The sequence below is a fragment of the Lissotriton vulgaris genome, unplaced genomic scaffold (assembly GCF_964263255.1).
Source record: "Lissotriton vulgaris unplaced genomic scaffold, aLisVul1.2 SCAFFOLD_371, whole genome shotgun sequence".
In the NCBI taxonomy this organism is placed as follows: Eukaryota; Metazoa; Chordata; class Amphibia; order Caudata; family Salamandridae; genus Lissotriton; species Lissotriton vulgaris.
This window is the reverse complement of record NW_028253580.1, coordinates 740,626-758,639: the sequence shown is the minus strand read 5'-3', so window position 1 is coordinate 758,639 and position 18,014 is coordinate 740,626. Positions and strand designations below refer to the sequence as shown.

Here is an 18,014-nt window from a genome sequence, read left to right as displayed (position 1 = left end):
AGCTTAGAGCAGTTGTTGACGTTCTGAAATCTCCTCCAAGGGTTAAAAGTCTCTTCTGAGGATGAACACGTCAAGCTCTAGACTAATTATATATCTCGTTGACCCATGTTGATTTTCAGAATTGGCGAAAGATATGGTAAATCAAGAGATCTCCATTTACATAGACAAACTGGATCTGGACTCTTAAATCCACCCATTAGAAACGAAAAACACAGCTCTTCGGTTCCAAGTGAATCTGATTAAATCTTAAAGCATTACTCTACGCTTGAATTAAAATAGCAACACCTAGTAAAAACACTTGTGAAGGCTGTAACACTCCACCTGTAATAAGATCAAACAGTAGGGAATACTCAGTTGTGAAGTCCAGAAAAGGCTCCTTTAAAAACTGTTATAGGTCGAATTCACCCTTTGACTTTGTTCATAAAACAGCCTCCTTTTTCTATTCTGTTGCATCTATGAATCCCAAAAAAACAATGTATAGACTGTTCTAAAGGACGAGATTTGTTGTCAAAGGAAAGCAACACAAACATGGCATCAGGTTGATTCAACAGACATTTTACCCTTCAAACACACACACATTAAAAGGGTAGCCATTAAATCAAAATTGACTAAACCCCTAAAAGGAAATGGCTCAAATGATGGGTCTCATCTAGGATTCAGATTGCTTGAAGGTTGGAAATACACTCAAGATAAATTCCATTCAATTAAGGTAGCTTCAGTAGTCTAGGAAGAGGAGTTACAGGAATTGGGATGCATGATTTGCCAGTAAATACAAATAGTGCTCCAAGCTAAAATTCCCAAAATCATGGCAGTATTGTACCCAGACATGTGAAAATCATAAGGGCTTCTTGTCTTTGCAACAATCATCGAAGGAGGGATGTTGGGAGTCAAAATAATGATTATGGTGAAAGAATTTTTGTATGTGTCAATAATCTGTTTGATACATGCATCAACCTTTCCCCAGAACCTATAGCTTCTGTACAGCAAAGTTGGAAAATCCATTATGATTCCTATGCTTCCCAGTAGTGTCTCAAGGAACAAGACTGCCTTCAGGCAACTTAACAACTTCTGCAAATTTACTTCAATAAGAGATGGGATTAAATTAGTAACTGAATGTAAATGGGTCTTGGCAGCCCAAACTGATCTTATCCAAACGTGTGAGTCACTGGTTTTTGTGAACAGTTAAATCCCACAAAATGCTATTAATTTTGAAGATAAAATGCAATGTTACTTTTTCCCGGGAATTGTAATCCTATATAGTCTTTAAAACGTAGGTTGTCTTTAAATCTTATTGAAAGTGTTCTTAATGAATCAGTATTATCGTTTGAAATACCCCAGATGGCTGTTCAGGCTAACAGATATTTATTGGAGTAATAGTCTTGCTGCTAGTTCAACACTCCTTAGTAAATTTAAGTGGTCAATTTTGTGACGATAGTCAACATTTCTAATGTTCAGAAGTGCCTGACAGATTTTACCTTTCTTTCAATTGAACATTTTACTCTAACTAGATAATCTTGAATTGGGAATTTTTAAAACTGTACACTACTTATTTATTTGACCTGGGCATCTCTGCAACAAAACTTTTTAAAAATGTCTTTAAAAATCCCTTCTGCTGTGGTATCTTTAAATTATTGTTGCTGTTGTTGGATTGGGGGTTGGCAGCTCCTGTCTCCTTTAGAGGAAGAAATACTAGGAGTGTGTTGTGTGCTGTTACGGATGGCCATTTATACTCGCCTGAGCCAGATAGTCGCCTTTCAGTAGGGAGTGGTATTATGATGCTGCAGCTGCATATAAGCAAATGAAACTCAAAAATCCTCAGGTAGGCAAGAAAGCATGCTGTATCCAAAGGGGGCTCGATGTCATCGGATAGCCACAGAATGTGGTCTCCGTGAAGCAACAGACCTTTAGCGGTAAAGCAGTGAGCGATATAAATTTGAATTTCATGCCCAGAGAAGGTCACTTGCCAGCCAAATAGGTTTGGCACATTTCTGAAGTTCTGATTCTTCCAGCAGGGCAGGTCTGCAGTCTGTAGACAAATGGGCCTTCAGGAGGGCCGATACCTTTCCTGCTGAATTGCATTTACTGCTGCAGAAAAATTCAAAGTGAAGCAACCTAAGCCTGTGGCCCAAGGGCAAAGCATCTTCATCTGATGGGCTTTGTAAGTTGGTCCTGATCCTTTGAAGATATTTGACGTCCAAACTTTCAGCAAAAGTACAGTTTAACACCAGTTAAGGGTCCAGGACCTTGGAGATAGTACTTGGATGACAAGACTCTCCCCAGCAGAGGTTAGCACAAGTGTGCAGGGCAGATCCAGATGAAACTGGTCAGGTGAGAAGTTTCATAAAAGGACTCATGTAGCCTGTTGTGTAACTGAAGCTTAAACGAGATGTCAGCATTAAGACCCTGGGAGTCAATTTCTTCTTTTCTGGGTAAAAGAACAGGTCCGGTCTTCTAGGCTCTTATCAGGAGACAGACTTCAGGTTCAGTCCTATTCTGGTCTTCCGCAGGTTATGTGTGTGTTGATGACTACTAGCCCCGGCCTCACCAATTACATACCTCTTTTGTAGAAGTTTCTGTTTGTCCTTCTGCAAACAATTCCAATGCCACTCTATGCCTAAATCCAAGATGGTGAAATCCTTTTACTGAGACTGTGTGGCCACCTCAGAGGTGTGACCAGGGGAACAAGCAACTCCTCCATTGTGCTCACTCTTAACCTGTTCTGGGGGTAGGTACAATTTCACTGATATTGGTGGTTGCCTGACTGAGGGAACAAAGGATAGCCCTGCCGCAGTGTCGGCCTGTGTCAGAATAGACCTCTTGGAATTTAATCAACTTCCTGGGCATAACCCAGATGGTCATCCTACCAGGGGAACAGAATACCTCCCCACACCCAAGGACTTTCCAAGTTTTGGGAGCAAGTTCATACTTTATAACGGGGGCTATTCAGCTCCTTGATCACAGTTGGACCTCAGGTAACTTCCTAAAGTTTGCAAAAATATCTATTACAGATCCAACTTCACAAGTGAATTGGGCTTGTTATAAATATTTCAAAAGGTCCAAAAATAAAACTTGTAGCTGTTTTCTAGCTGCAGATAACCCTAGTAAATGTAATATTATATCATAGTGCTTTGCTATGAAACCGCCAATCCTAGTAAAGTGAAAATAGCTTTTGGGGCCTTTGGACCGTAAAGGCATTCTTAAGATTGAACTTTTACATGTCCTTCATTTAAGTACCATGCACCCTGCCTTATGTGCAGTAAGGTCTACTTAGGGGTGACTGAGTAATATTTAAAAGAAAGGTTTAGTTCTGTCAAAAGAGGTTATTTTACAGGTCAAATTTTACTTTGTAAAACTGCATTATCAGGCTACACATGGTAGGCATGTAGTCATAATTACACTGTCACTGTAGTGAATTGCACAATAGGTGCTGCAATTCACTTGTGCCCTTTAACCTATCAGCCCTCTGTACCCTTTGGTACTAAATACTAAGTACTAGTAGGTAAGTTAAGTAGGACAACCAGGGCTAGGCCAGACTCCTCAAGCTGAAAGGGGGAGCAACTGCGCTTTACCCCTGGTAAATAGCGAAGTGCTCAGAGTTCCACAGCCAGTTAAAACCGTGAAGGCAGAAATCTTCAGGTACACCACGCAACCATGTTTATTTCCAACAATTCTGTTTTCAAGTATATCAAGGCCTCAGTGAATTCAATAGACAGGCCATCTACCAAACATTTTACATGTGAGTCAACTCTTTGCCGCGGTAAATAAATAAGGGTCTTGGGTAGTTTACAGTACTTCTGGTATAAACTCCACATTTGGCAACTGTTGCAAACGTATGATTTTTTTATACCGGAACCATAAAACACTTCATATTTCACCAAATAATGTGTAAATGTGTAGCTGAGCTAGTTGTCCCTGTAAGAGGCTGATATGATCCCCATATTTGTAATATACATAGCTCTTTGCAACTAATAGAGGGTTATATTAATGTATTACATATCAAGAAAGGTGAATACACAGCTGAGGAGAATTAGCACTACTGCTTCGATATATTAACCACACAAATAACCCATATTAATTAAAATAGGAATGCATTTGTTTCAGCTCCATGTATTGTCTACACATGTATCTCGCATCTGGAAAGAGAAAAGAACTAGGAAATTGCACAAATGCAAATCCTGGCAACAATGCTTTTGTGCAACCACACTTCAATTTGTATGAGCTACTGGTACATAAGGGATAATCTTCTCAAGGGATCAGCTTATCAACAGGGCTTGGTGCATTAAAGTCTGGTTGTTAGTGTTTTGGGGGTGTCTATAGGTCAAATCATTTTTGTCTAGTCAAGAGAATGTTTCTAGTCCAAGAGATCTCATTGAGGCATCCCACATCAGACTGATATTATGTTCTATGCATAGGTGCTCAGTGACACAGACTGATTGGCGAAGAAGTGACTGAAGAGGCTAATAACCAGCTTAGATTTTTCTTCTGCAAGTTATGTCCTGTCTGGTAGCTACCCATTTGTCATGTCTAACTCAAGTTTGACTTTGCTCCCTACAATAATATGTTTTAAATTAATGAAAGAACATGTCCAACAATTATGGCGTTAGAAATCTGAGCAAATTCACCTCCCGTTTCCACACGTCTCCAATAAGGTTGCTCATGATATCCCTGAGAAAAGAAGTACTTTAGAGGGAACTGGAAAGGCTGTTCCCCCAGAAGACATCCCCTTTTGTTGTCTCGTGTCACCTCTCTCTCATTGTCACGTTGGTTGGCTAAGTCCGAATTTGGAAGCAGAAGTGTTTCAAAGCCAAGTTCCGACCAGACCTACATTTTATAGGCCATTAAACTGGATTTGTAGAGCATGTTCTGTTCATTTCAAAAGACTGTATTCGCGACTCGCAAAGATGAGTTGGCTGTTAAGAGCTACTTCTCCGTTTTAAATGATCCTTATAGTTGGGAGTGGTGCTGAGGAAGATTAGGGGGGGGGGGGATAGAGACCGAGTACTTTCCGTCCTAACATGCAATGTCAATGGTATGGGTGACAAGATTAAGAGAGGGATAGTGCAACACACCTAAAGCTTGCATTCTCCTGACGTAGTTCTGCTGCAAGAAACGCACCTTGTGGGTCAGAAGACTAAGGCCCTCACTAGGTGGGGGTATAAACTCTTGGTTCATGCAGAATACACCACGGGTTCGAGGGGGACGGCAATCCTGGTAAAGAAAAGCACACCCCTTATTGTTCACAAGACCTGGACCAGCCCGGGGGGGAAGGTTTGCAGGGGTGGAGGCTCAATTGAAAGGGAGGGACATTAACATAATCTCAGTCTATTTGCCTCCGGCTCTGGGTAAGGCAGGACTGGCAGATCGGGGACGAATGCTGACAGAACTCAAGGCGGGCTCATTAATCATGGGGGGAGATTACAACATGACATTTGATGACACGATTGATCGACGCCCGCTGAGGTCAAGAGCGAAATCAAATGGACTGATGGCTGACTTTACAAAGGCACTAGATTTGACTGATGTATGTTGGGCGCTCCAACCCATTGACAAATCATTCACGTACTTTTCCAATGTGCATCAAAATTTGTCTCATATTGACTATTTCATTACACACTCGACCTCGATAGGGAACTTTAAACAAATCCTTGTTCTGCCCAGAGGTATATCGGACCACTCCCCAGATTGGGCAGACTACACACACTGGGAATGGCAGGCACGCACCACCATAGTCCTTAACCCATGGCTCCTACACATACCTGACATAAGGGAGGAGCTCTGTATGTAAACAGAGAACTATTTCAAAGAGAACGTAGGCTCCGTCGAATCTGCACAAACAATTTGGGAAGCCTACAAGGTGGTCTTCAAAGGGCAGGCCTTATCTTTAAACACTGGGTATGTCACCAGAAAACGTGAGCTCCTGGTTCAGGTAGAGAAGGACCTCCTTGAACTGGAACGGGAGCATGCACATGATCCCTCGGCCGACACTAGTCAAAGACTCTTAATGAAGCAAGATGAATACCGGATAAAATCTAGAGAACACATGCTGTCTAAGTATCGAAACACCCAACACAGAAAATATTAAATGGGTAGGTAGGACTCTAGCGTGGCTGGAGAGGCAAGAATGAGGAACGAGGTGGGTACATAGACTGACAAAGCCAGGGAGGAAATAGTGACCCATCCACAGGAAATAGCAGAGGTATTTGTGAATCACCTGGAAGTGGTGTACTACCCCTCTACCCGATACTCAGCTGAAGATTCACGTCGGCTCCTCCAGGACAGCGATGTGCAGGTCCTCTCAGACGGTGATAGAGAAACTTTAGAAGGAGATCTGTCGAACGAGGAGATTAGTAAGCCCATAGGACAGATTAAATCTGGGAAAGCAATGGGGCCAAACAGTATACCAGTTGAGTTTCTAAAAGCCACTGCCTCTCGGACTGTGCCACACTTACGGGCTATGTATGAGGAAAGCTAAGAGGCAGGTGGGCTACCTGAGGATCAACGGTTAGCTACCATTATAGTGATTCATAAGCCGGAAAAACCAACGGATAGCTGTGGCTCTTATAGGCCAATTTCGCTGATTAATGTGGAAGCGAAGATATTGGCAAAAGTCCTGGCCAATCGGCTGGTAACGGTAATTTCTTCATTGATCAATCCGGTTTTATGTCGGGGAGGAATACGTCCCTTAATATATGATGCCTACACAATGTATTGTCGCGTAGGGAATATATTGAAGAAGACGCAGCGGTGTTGTTCCTCGATGCTTCGATGGCATTTGACTCAATAGAATGGCCATATATGATCGCAGTCCTGGAATAGGTAGGATTAGGCCCTAAATGTACAGCCTGGGTGAAGTTGCTTTACACTGATCTGTTAGGACAAGTGAGGGTCAACAGCTACAAGTCCCGGTCATTTAGGTTAAAAAGAGGCACTAGACATGGGTGTCCCTTGTCCCCGCTGATATTCTCTATCCTGTTGGAACCCCTTGTGGCATGGGTGCGCCGAGATGCTATGGTCCGGGGGATGCGATGGGCAGAGGGTGTGGAGGATCGTATATTCTTGTTTGCCGATGACATACTGTTATATCTGGCTTCCCCGTATAGGTCTATACGTGTGGTGCTTGACATCGTCACAAATTTCAGGAAATATTCTGGGTATGCGATTAACTGGCATAAAGCCATATTGTTCATGCTGCAGGGCCAGGTCCCCCGGCTTCCGGTTAACTGTACCATAGTGGTGGCGGAGAATGGGTTTTGATATTTGGGAGTCTTTGTCACTTCGGATCCGGCTCTTTTTTACAGCTCCTATTTAGCTCCCCCACTTGCCAAACTGTGTGCTGATGTGAAGCACTGGAGATCCCTGCCTCTTTCATTGTTAGGCCGAGCTGCCCTCTTTAAAATGCTGCCCCCCCCCCCTCGTTCTCTGTATATTCTCAATAACTGCCCCCACAGAGTGCCAGACTCTTATTTCAAAGTAGTGGAGGGTGAAATCCCCACGCTGTTGTGGGATGGAAGGGCCCCCAGGGTGGCAACCAAGAAACTAACAAAAGGATGGTATGACGAGGCATTGCTCTGCCTGACCTGCAACTTTATTACTGGGCAGCTCAAGTGGAAACTATTAACCACTGGCTATATCACCCCCCTGATGACCTGGCTTACTCTCTTTATAGGTATCAAACTGATCGCTTCAGTGACCTAGAAGCCTTATACTCCAGTGATAGGAAGAACAAAAAGAAATACTTAGGGCCCACCCTACATACACTAGAAATGTGGCACATAGGAAATTCTCACCTGGGTTGGGCGGGTGTCCTTTCTAGAGCAAAGCCATTGTGGTATACGCAGAAGCTGGGCATGTTGTGCTATCAGCCTGGGTTTGATAAATGGAACCTCATTGGTATCTCAGCAGTTAAAGATCTGGTAAAAAAGGGTTCTGTACTTACATTTGGAGACCTTCAGAGCCAATATCACCTGGCCCAGGGAGATTTATCCAGATACTTGCAGGTAAGACATGCACTTCATGCTGCATTTCCGACCCCTAAGGTCATACCGGAGTCATCCCAATTGGAGGAACATCTGTTGGATGGCCCTATACTCTTCAAAGCTATATCTCTAACATATAAAAAGTTGAGCAATAACCTGCCAGACACCTTTCCACGGCTCAGAGCGGTGGCAAGATGACCTGGGTCCAAGAAGTGACGAGGATTGGCAACTGGCTCTCATGTCCCCCAGGGAAACAGCCATCACACTTAGATTTAGTCTTATACAGCTCAGGATACTTCACCGATCATATATGAAAGAGAAGACTGCCCAGCCATACGTACCCTTTGGGAGGGAGCCTCGATTCTCATGCAGACGGCTTTGGGAAGGGAGATAGTCTTGACACCACAACTGGAACTGCTGAACATATGGGATGCAACTGATCTCACTGAAGTCGAACATCAATTTGCAACACTGGGGTACACATTGGTCAAACGGGAACTGGCGAGGATGTGGGGGGGGGAAACCCGCCATCCACCAGCTTGTGGGCAAAAGAGCTTGACAGATGCATGAGGGCGGAGACGGAGGTCTTTGTAGCTAGGGTTGCCCCAAAAAATTGGATGGCAAGTGGTCAAAGTGGAATGTATATCATGGAGATATCTGTGTGACCCGTTCGGTAGAATTAGAGATGCGCAGAAATGCAAATAGAGATGGGAATGGTTGATGTACATCTTAAATCAATATATGCACATGTAATGTATTGAATGATTTGAAAACTGATGTTTACCTAATTCTCTATGGCTGTCATTAAAACCAATAAACAAATTTAAACAAACAAAAAGACTGTATTTGCATATTCTACTTTGTAATTTATTCCTGTTTTATGCATCCTTTACCCATATTTGATGTTTGCAAACCAAGGCAAATGGGCTAACATGTGTATATTTCAAACTTGTAAAACACTGTATTTCTATTCATTCTTCTAATTTCAGGTTGAGTTACTAAGAAAGAAGATACAACACAAAGACTTGATCATCCAGCAGCTTTTAGAACGAGTAGCTCTTCTTGAAGGGGAGGTAAGACATCTCACGGTTACTTAGCGACGGGCGTTATTGCATCATAATCTGTCAGGCTGCATTGTAACTAAAGTGAACCATATTGCACCTAGAATTGTTGTGCCATGTGTGTTTTGTATGCTTTTATTTTTTGTGCAAATTCACAGAATTGGCTAGCATGAAAAGTTATCATTTATTGAAAATGATAACTTGTGGCAGTAAAATCGTTTCCAGTGTATATTCATGGTTCCATTTCAGAAGAATCTTGCTTCTGGATCAATCAACAACACGGTGGCTGCAGGATAATTGTGTTATGCCAGATTGGCACATGTTTATTGACACTGCTCATGGCAGTAAGGTCCGGCCTCGCGGGCTCTGCTTTTGTCATGGTGCAGATTTGTGCCATATGACAACAGTTCCAGATAATAGCAGGAGACTGCAAATTATTAATATTTGTTGTACATCTTTCTGTTTAGAGAAGTTCCCCACCTAATTTGTCGAGACTACTTTAATTTTCTTCTTTGCTAACATGTTACAAATGTTTTTTTTTCTCCTCGCTGTTGAATTCAGTAAGTTTCCTTTAACGTGCATTTGCTCTCTTCATTGCTTTTCTTCTGATATTTCAACTAAACTTCCTGATTACAATCTATGCCTAGTTTGTTGATGGCACTATAGGAACCACTTAAGAAAAATAGTTCGAATCATACCTTCTAGGCTAGTGGCTAACTTGTTGAAAAAGAGACAGAAAATCTGCTCACCATTGCACATCCCTCACCCCAACCATCGATACTCCTAGTTAGTCCACTAGTACCATTGCTGCACACGTTAGTAGATGTTTTAAAAATAACAGGTACAGTAAGAACTAGTGTTTCTCTCGCAAGATCTTTTTCAGAAACTCCGTACGAAATGGTGCATTTTTAAACAAACTGGGGTAGTAATATTGCTATTCCTTAAAAATACAGACCGTTAGTGGTAAACTATGCAACTAGGGGGAAACCGGTCCTGGGTTGCTTGTATTCTGGTTCAGTGAAGACTCTGATTAGCAGTGCAGACTGGACTATTACTTGTGTGCGTTTAGGTTACTGATCATGGGTGTCAGTTCACTAAATTGTCTGGGGTAGCAGAAGTGAAGTTATGTTATGTTATGTGTATTTAGCGCACAGATGCTCCAGCGAAGGAGCGTCCTGGCGCCCGACAGGTAGCAGCACAACACAACACAACACAACAGAACAGACAAACCCAAAAGTCAGACTACTAAATAAAAAAGTTTTCACCGCACGACGAAAGGAAAGCAGATCCCTAAGGCCACGAATCGCCAAGGGAAGGGAGTTCCAAAGCACCGCAGCACGGACTTGAAAAGAGCGTCCACCAGCCCTGCTCCGCTTAAAGCGGGCAACAGCAGCCAGTTCTAGATCAGAAGATCTTAAAGATCGGGCCGGGATGTAACGAACCAGGAGTTTAGAGAGAATGGCAGCCGGAGACCCCTTAAGAATTTTATAGGCAACACAAAGGACCTTAAACCGGATCCGTTGTGCCACCGGGAGCCAATGCAGCGAGCGCAGGGTGTTTGAAGTGGGGCACGATCTGGGTAGCCCTACCACCGCTCTTGCTGCGGCATTTTGGATGCGCTGAAGGCGTCCGATTTCTGCTTGATTCAGACCCACTAAAAGGGAACTCGCGTAATCCAGCCTAGAGATGACTGTAGCTTGGATCACGAGTTGCCTGGTGGAGGCATCAAAGAACTTAAGCACTGGACGAAGTCCCCGCAAGATGCCAAAACAACAGGCCGCCGTACGTTTGGTGTGACAGACAAAGGCAAGGGAAGGATCCAACCAGACCCCGAGGTTTTTAAGCTCAGAGACTGGGGTAGGTGTAGGACCCAGGTCCGCTGGCCACCATCTCTCTCCCCAGAGTTCCGGTTGTTTGCCAAAAATCATGACCTCGGTCTTACTAGCGTTTAGCTGTAGACAGTTGGACGTCATCCAGCCAGCGACCGCCCGCAGTCCTTGTTGGAATCTGGGGGCATCCACATCGGCATCCCCGCTGATCGTGACCGTGCACCCTATGAATCCCAAAATATTTCAGGTTTCGCCATTTATATGTCCTTTATCTCCACATCAATATTCAATTTTATAAGAGTAAGAACAAAGAGAAACCAGCATTGGCAAAGCCACTAGGTTTCATCTATGCAAGAGCTATTGGCTTTGCCAATGTGTTTTAGCTATTTTGTACACCATTGTGGCTGCTGTTTAACATGGCTAAATGTTAGTGGCTTAGAGGAAAGGGGCATAGAGTGGAGTGTCATAGAGTGAAGTGTCATAGAGTGGGGTGGCATGGAGTATCATATAGTGGAGTACCGTAGAGTGTTGTGAATGGAGTAGAGCTTTGTAGAGTGGAGTGAGTGGCGTGGAGTTGCGTGGAGTGGCGAATGGTGTCAAAGTGAAGTAGTGTTGTGGAGTGTAATAAAGTGGCATAGAGGGAGTAGCATACAGTGGAGTCTAGTCGTGGAGTAGATTGTCCTAGAGTGAAGTAGCATGTCGTGGAGGGAGTAGAGTGGCATGGAGGGAGTAGAGTGGCGTTGAGGGAGTAGAGTGCCGTAGGTAAGAGTAGAGTGGAATAGATTGTAGTAAAGTGGTCTGGAGTTACGTGCAGTATCCTGGAGTAAAATGTTATGTGAGGAGTAAAGTGGAGGGCATAGAGGAGCGTAGAGTATAATAAAGTGAAATGGAGTATTGTAGAGTGGCCGGGGAGGGAGTAGTGTGTCATAGATTGAAGGGACATAGAGTGAAACAGCGTGTCATAGAGTGTTGTAGAGTAGCATAGAGTGTGGTAAAGTGGAGTGACATAGAGTAAAGTAAAATGGCATGGAGTAGCGTAGTCAGATTTGCGTAGAGTGGGGGCGTAGAGTAGAGCAGAGCATTGTAGAGTGGAGTAAGGTGGTATAGAGTAGAGTACATTGTCGTAGAGTGCAGTGTCATACAATGGAGTGCCGTAGAGTTGAGTGGAGTGACAAAAAGTGGAGTAGTATTGAAGACTGGAGTGGCATACAATGGGGAGAAGAGCGTCATAGAGTGGAGCGGGATAGTGTGTCATGGAGTAGTGCGTCGTAGAGAAAAGTGGAATTGAGTGGCATAGAAGGAGTTGCACAGACTGTCTGTGTGGCATAGAGTGGAGTAGAGTGTTGTTGAGTGTAGTGACACAGAGTGGACTGGAGTGCAGTGGGGTGGTGTAGCCCATAGCATCATGTCTAAAAAACCATTGACAAACCAAATAGATGTTGTGCAGGCAAAACCTATTGGCTTTGGCAATGCGTATTTAAGAACAATAGCTTTTGTTGACTGCACATGCATATGCTGTAGGCGAAACCTAAGAATGAAAGTACTCAGGACTTCTAAACGTTCATAATATCTGTAAACAAAGAAGCTGAAGCTCAACGAAAAATGTGTTACTATACTTCACCACAACATAGGGAAGAGGACCTGCCGTAATGGCCAGACCTGCTGAATTTGGCACACCCTGGGCAAATCCCTTTGGGCCAAATGTACACCACTTTTTTGCACTCTCAAACGGGAGATCTGCCCGTTTGCGACTGTAAAAAAGGGCAATGGCATGTACAAATGCTATTTTACGAGTCACTGACTCGCAAAATAGCGTTTGCGACTCTCGCTATTAGGAAGGGGTGTCCCTTCCTAATAGAAAAACTCACTACAATGTACTATTGTTTTGCAACCGCGTTTGCGGCCGCAAAACACATGCAGCTTACCACCTACTTCAAGTAAGTGGTAAACCACTTGCAAACGGGAAGGGGACCTCTTCCCCTTTGTGAGTGTGTGAGAAAATATTTTTTAAATGCTGGCAGTAGTCTCAGAGACCACTGCCTGCCCTTTAAACTGCTATATTTAAAAAGCAGTCCCAGGCATGGTGTTCTGCTGACCCCAGCAGGCCACCATCCCTGGGAGTGCTAGCCATTCCCAATGGGGTCGCAAATTGTGAGACATGCAATTTGCGACCCCATTGGGAATTGTCAACAATCTCTGTGACACTGTTGTAGATTGTATTTTGCGAGTCGCAAATTGCGAGTCGCTAAGTGACGCAATTTGTGAGTTGCAAAATGGAAGGGTCGTACATCTGACCCTTAATCTCACTGTGTCTACAAAAAAACACATTCTTGTTTTTAGCGTTCCCAATTCATGCTCTTTTGTAGAGAAACCGAGTAAAACAGGATTCTCACGGACAGGCAGTCCTCACTCTGTCCACTGTAATGTCTGGCTTTTAGATGTACTACTCGACCACAGTGTCCAATGGGTAAACGTTGCAGTGCTAGGAAAGGTAAAAGTGCATCTACATGGCCCCCCTCGCACAAGTGGCCCGCCATCACGACCTCAACATCATCTCTTGTGCCAACGACACCCAGCTCATACTCTCCCTCACCAAGGACCCACACACCGCCAAAACCAACCTCCACGAGTGAATGAAGGCAGTCGCCGACAGGATGTGCAACAGCTGTCTGAAGCTGAACTCGGACAAGACGGAGCACCCCCCTCCCCTCAGCGCCTTGAGACCCTCACGGGTATATAGCGCTCTCTACAAGTACTATGATTGATTGATTGATTGATTGTTGACAGGTTTGTCCTCACAAGAGGGTCAAAATAGAGGGTCCTCACAAGAGGGTCAAAGTAGATGATACAAAAAAATTTCTAGAGGAAAAGAGATGGCAACTATAGGAATAGTGACCGCAACTAAAAATAATCATTGGCAACTAATTACGAGCATCGTAGTGGGAGAATGGAGGCCAGTGATTTAAAGTGAATGACTGCGGGTGGGGAATGTTTTCAAAAAGAATGAGGGGTGCCCCTTTTAAGCTTTTTTTTTTTTTTTTAAGAACAATAGCTTTCATTGTAGGCAAAACCTAAAAACGACTAAAATGTAACAGATCTGGCTCCTGTTTTCTTTCTATACCTGCTGCTCACTTTATGAGCCTTTAGACTATGCGTATCAAGGGAGTTGGCGAGTTACCACTGGACTAGAAAGGGCTAGCACCTGCTACCCCTTCTGACCCTGATTAATTGACATCCATGTTACCGATGGCCTGTGATGATACTACTCTAACTCACTTTTAACACTTTAATTGCTGCCGACGGCCAACGGTCGTCACGAGCGCTACCTCCCCAGTGCTGCGCACGACCGTTGGCCGTCGGGTCAGCATTCGTTCTCCGAACGTTCAGCACTGGGCGCTGAACGTTCGACGCTGGGAACGGGTTAAGAAAGAAAGCACCTTTGATTACCAAGTGCCACCAGTTCAGATAGTATTTCTGCACCATAAACTATTCATTTTTTTTTTTTATTCATCCATTTGTGTGAATATGGAATGGATTGGAAAGAAGTGGATCCAAGTTATAGCACAGCAATTTGACACAGTGTTTTCCTGGGCATGAAGCCTACGTTTTGATTTACCAGGAGCTGCATCAGCCATGCCACCCCCCACGTTCTCATATCCACAATGCACATCTGTTTGTGCCAGAAATCCTAATAAATATAATTGAGTGCATGTGCGGAAGGTGGGGTAATTACCATGTGAAGAAACAAGGGGTAGGTTGAGTTATAACTCGGAGAAGGCTTGTCCTCCTTACTACATATGTGTTTAATCAAAGAGAGCCCTTCTGTAACATTGGAAGAGGTTCTTTCTCTCCACTCACAGGTTCGTTTTGGAAAACAGTGTGTTTCCTTTAACCACATCGCTGCGGCGGCTTTTCCCGCTGTGCGCGGCAAATTCGAAAATACCGCGTTACGTGACGAGCTGGCCTTGTCATCCGCGCAGGACAGGTAAGCGCGATGACGAGCCCAGCTCGTCAATAGCCTCGAAGGGGTTAAATGAACCTCACCCACCAGGGTTTCCCCTTGGTGGCATGCTTCATCAAAGGGTTTCTTACCGTTCCGCTGTGGAACGGGGCATGCTACAACCTGCGAGCTACGAGGGAGCACTTATGGGTAGTAAAAGATCTATTTGAGGATGAAGTATATAGGAAAGAGAGTGGGAGAAAAACATGTAAAATTCTGGGCGTAGTAGGAGGTAAAGCCTTTTCATTTTTACATCTAGCTGGTATTGTTTAAAATATGGGAACCATGGGGGTATCAATGAGCCCTAGTTCCACATGGTCAACATGTTTCTAGCTGTACCCCAAGGCTATTCTTCAGGACCAAAAGAAATGCTCCCTGATACCACTCTTACGCTCTCCCTAAATAGGGAGAAATACACTATTGTGAGAAAAAAAATAGAAAATACATACCGCACCTATTGGTGTTTGTATCAATATATTATATCCGCTGTTGCCGTAGGGCAACATGAGACCGTTCGGGGAGGGGGGAAGGGACACCTGTTGTCAAACTCGTGTCACAGCACTCCCTCGCTGAGGGTAGGGCCCCCCTTGGCTCCGTATTTTAAACTATACTTATGATGAAGTGCCACCAAGGGGAAACATTGGCGGGTGAGGGCTATAAATGTAAATGTAAATGTCAAGGTATTTGTAGAGCGCACTGTCACCAAGCGGTTTCCTGGCGCTATTACTCATACCGCTGTGGAACCCTTCCTGGCTTTCCCTGTGAAGTGTCCACTCCTGGACACCCCCAGGGTGAAGCCAGGCATCCTAGCGCTGTTGGGGCCGGTGTGGAGGTTAAGCAAGCTATTGCCCAGAGTTGCAGCGTGGGGCCCATGATTAGAATAGGCACCGAGGCGAGAATTGTCAGGTCCGAGGAAATTGAGCCCAAGACCCGCCGAGGCGGGAATTGAACCCTGGTCCCGGGCCAGAACTCTGCATCCGGGTCTGCCGCTCTAAGCATTGAGCCACACTCCTCTATTTAACAGGATAATTACTATGGCACACATATTGAGCTAAAGACTGCCCGCACAGATCAATTCCACCCTTGTATATAGTTTCTAATGCCCTCATAAGGATCTGGGGCTCGCCGTCATTTCAGAGGATCTGGAACGGGTCACTGCATGCATTTTCATGTAGTTATTCTCAGGTCAGAAGTCAAATCATGTCATTTCCCTGCATGTCATCACCACGTTAATTACCATTTCGAAACCCCCAAATTATCCCCTTTCTAGTCCTATAATGTTGACAAAAATGTAATGTTAAATGAAGAGGAAACAGCAGATTATTTTTGCACTTTTCTAAATGTAATTCAATTTTAGCTGGTTGTGCAGGATGTTTCAGGCGGACTATATTATTTCAATAAAGAACATTTCCCCAAGACTGAGGTTTCTTTTAAACATAAACAGTGTTTCAAACTGCAGTAAGCCCATCCGTGTGTTGCATGTGATTGCTAAGCTTCACAAACATTACATTTCTTTTTTTTTTAGCGATTTTCCCACTTTGTTCCGAATGGTTTTTCTGCTCCTCTGAAATGTTTATGGTCCCCATAGTGCCAAGCTCCGGGTCATAAAACCGCGAGTTTACGGCCCTTATTGTTTATTACAGGAGGCGAGGCAGCACTGCCACCGCTCTAGTGATAGGACATGTGCTTTATGCTCAAAGTCCAGGAATACAAAACTTGAACGTTAAAACGCCTCTCTGTATCAGCGATGTAACTCTGCAAAAACATCCTATACAAAATACACTCTTATATTAACGTGTACATGATGCTTTTTATTTCAAATTCAAGATTAGTGCACGCTGAGCTTGCCCCCTTATCGCTTTCGAATGAACGTATGTGAAATTAATCTTAACTTTATTATATCGTTTTCAAATGGATTTTCATTAAATCACGCATAAAATACTTAACAAAAAGTTTCTACAAATAAGTATTCATTCTAAATCCACACATAATTCCACATTTTAATGAATATCAAGACAAGGTTTGTGATTGAACACACGGCTGATTCATTTTTAGGTCTCGCGCCTATCGTTGCAGTGCTCAGCATTACCCGCTGAACGAGAGACCTCATGTAGGGGCTTCTGAAAGCTGACCACACACTAGTGCGTGTGCTTTTGTTTTCGTCCGCTGCTATTGGATTCTGCATGCGTCTTTGTAAAAAAGGCAGCACGCCATTAGTGAAAGGCGTGTGCATGTCCCAGCTTCTTCAGAAATGTAACCACCCTTTTCCCAGTGGTGTCTGTTACGCGCAGCAGCGGCACAGACAACAGGCTCCCTCTCCTCTGTGGTGCACGCGCACCACTGGTTTCGATTCCGTGCTTGTACTCTTTCTCCCACTGTCTTCCCCATATTTTTCTCAGTTCTCATGGTCCCTCATCGGCTCCCCTTCCTTTTCTCTCCTCACTTCCCTCTTTATCTCTGCCCTCCCTCCCTTCACTGCTTCTCCCTCCCAGTCCTGCATGTTCCCCGCTGCTCTCTCGCTCCTGGCTGAGCACCCCCCATCTCTCCCTCATTCCTCAGTCCCAAGACTTTGCATTGTGTGCCCAGGAAATGTCATCTAGGCGCGAGTGGGTGAAAGCGAGGTTCCCACAGTATGGCCGGGGTGGGGGGGTGTAACTCTGGGCAGTGGAAGGATGGCTTGCGAGGGAGTGTTTCCGACTCAGGGACTGACCTTACTCCCTCACGTGTGAGACTTGGGGGGACCAGGGGGTCCATGGCTGGAGTGCTGGTGGGTGGAGTGGGGCTCTCGGTTCATGGTGCGCCCCAGCATACCTCATGCACTGACGGTTGCCCCTTAGCGCCCGAGTGGAACGAGGACATTCGCCCTGCTGCTTATTCTATTCAGCTGCGCCTTCCTACCACACTGCCTAGGTAAGAGAGACCCGAGGGCCGGGGAGAGGTCAGGGGTCATGGTCTCACCTGTCACTGATCTTGCAGACCATCCGGTGTGGCCCCCACTTCCCTCCCACCAGACACTTTGCAGCCTTGTGGTTGTAAATAGCGCTGAGCTTGTTTTAATTTGTTTAGGAGTGCCTTTCCCGAACTTCTTCTTGCCTTTGCTTGCCCACATCTCCTCGTTTATTTTTGAGTTTGTGGCTCACATTGCATT

The 18,014-nt window shown here is 44.6% G+C and overlaps 1 protein-coding gene across 3 annotated transcripts in view; it reads left to right on the top strand.

Moving 5' to 3' along the window:
- LOC147660921 (myocardial zonula adherens protein-like) overlaps positions 1 to 18,014 on the top strand; it is a 500,869-nt gene that overhangs the window by 375,898 nt on the left and 106,957 nt on the right. For all 3 annotated transcript variants that reach the window (XM_086951427.1, XM_086951426.1, XM_086951425.1), the window contains exon 12: positions 8,966 to 9,049. In XM_086951427.1, coding sequence (XP_086807553.1) covers positions 8,966 to 9,049 — 84 coding nt within the window. The remainder of the gene's footprint in view (positions 1 to 8,965; positions 9,050 to 18,014) is intronic.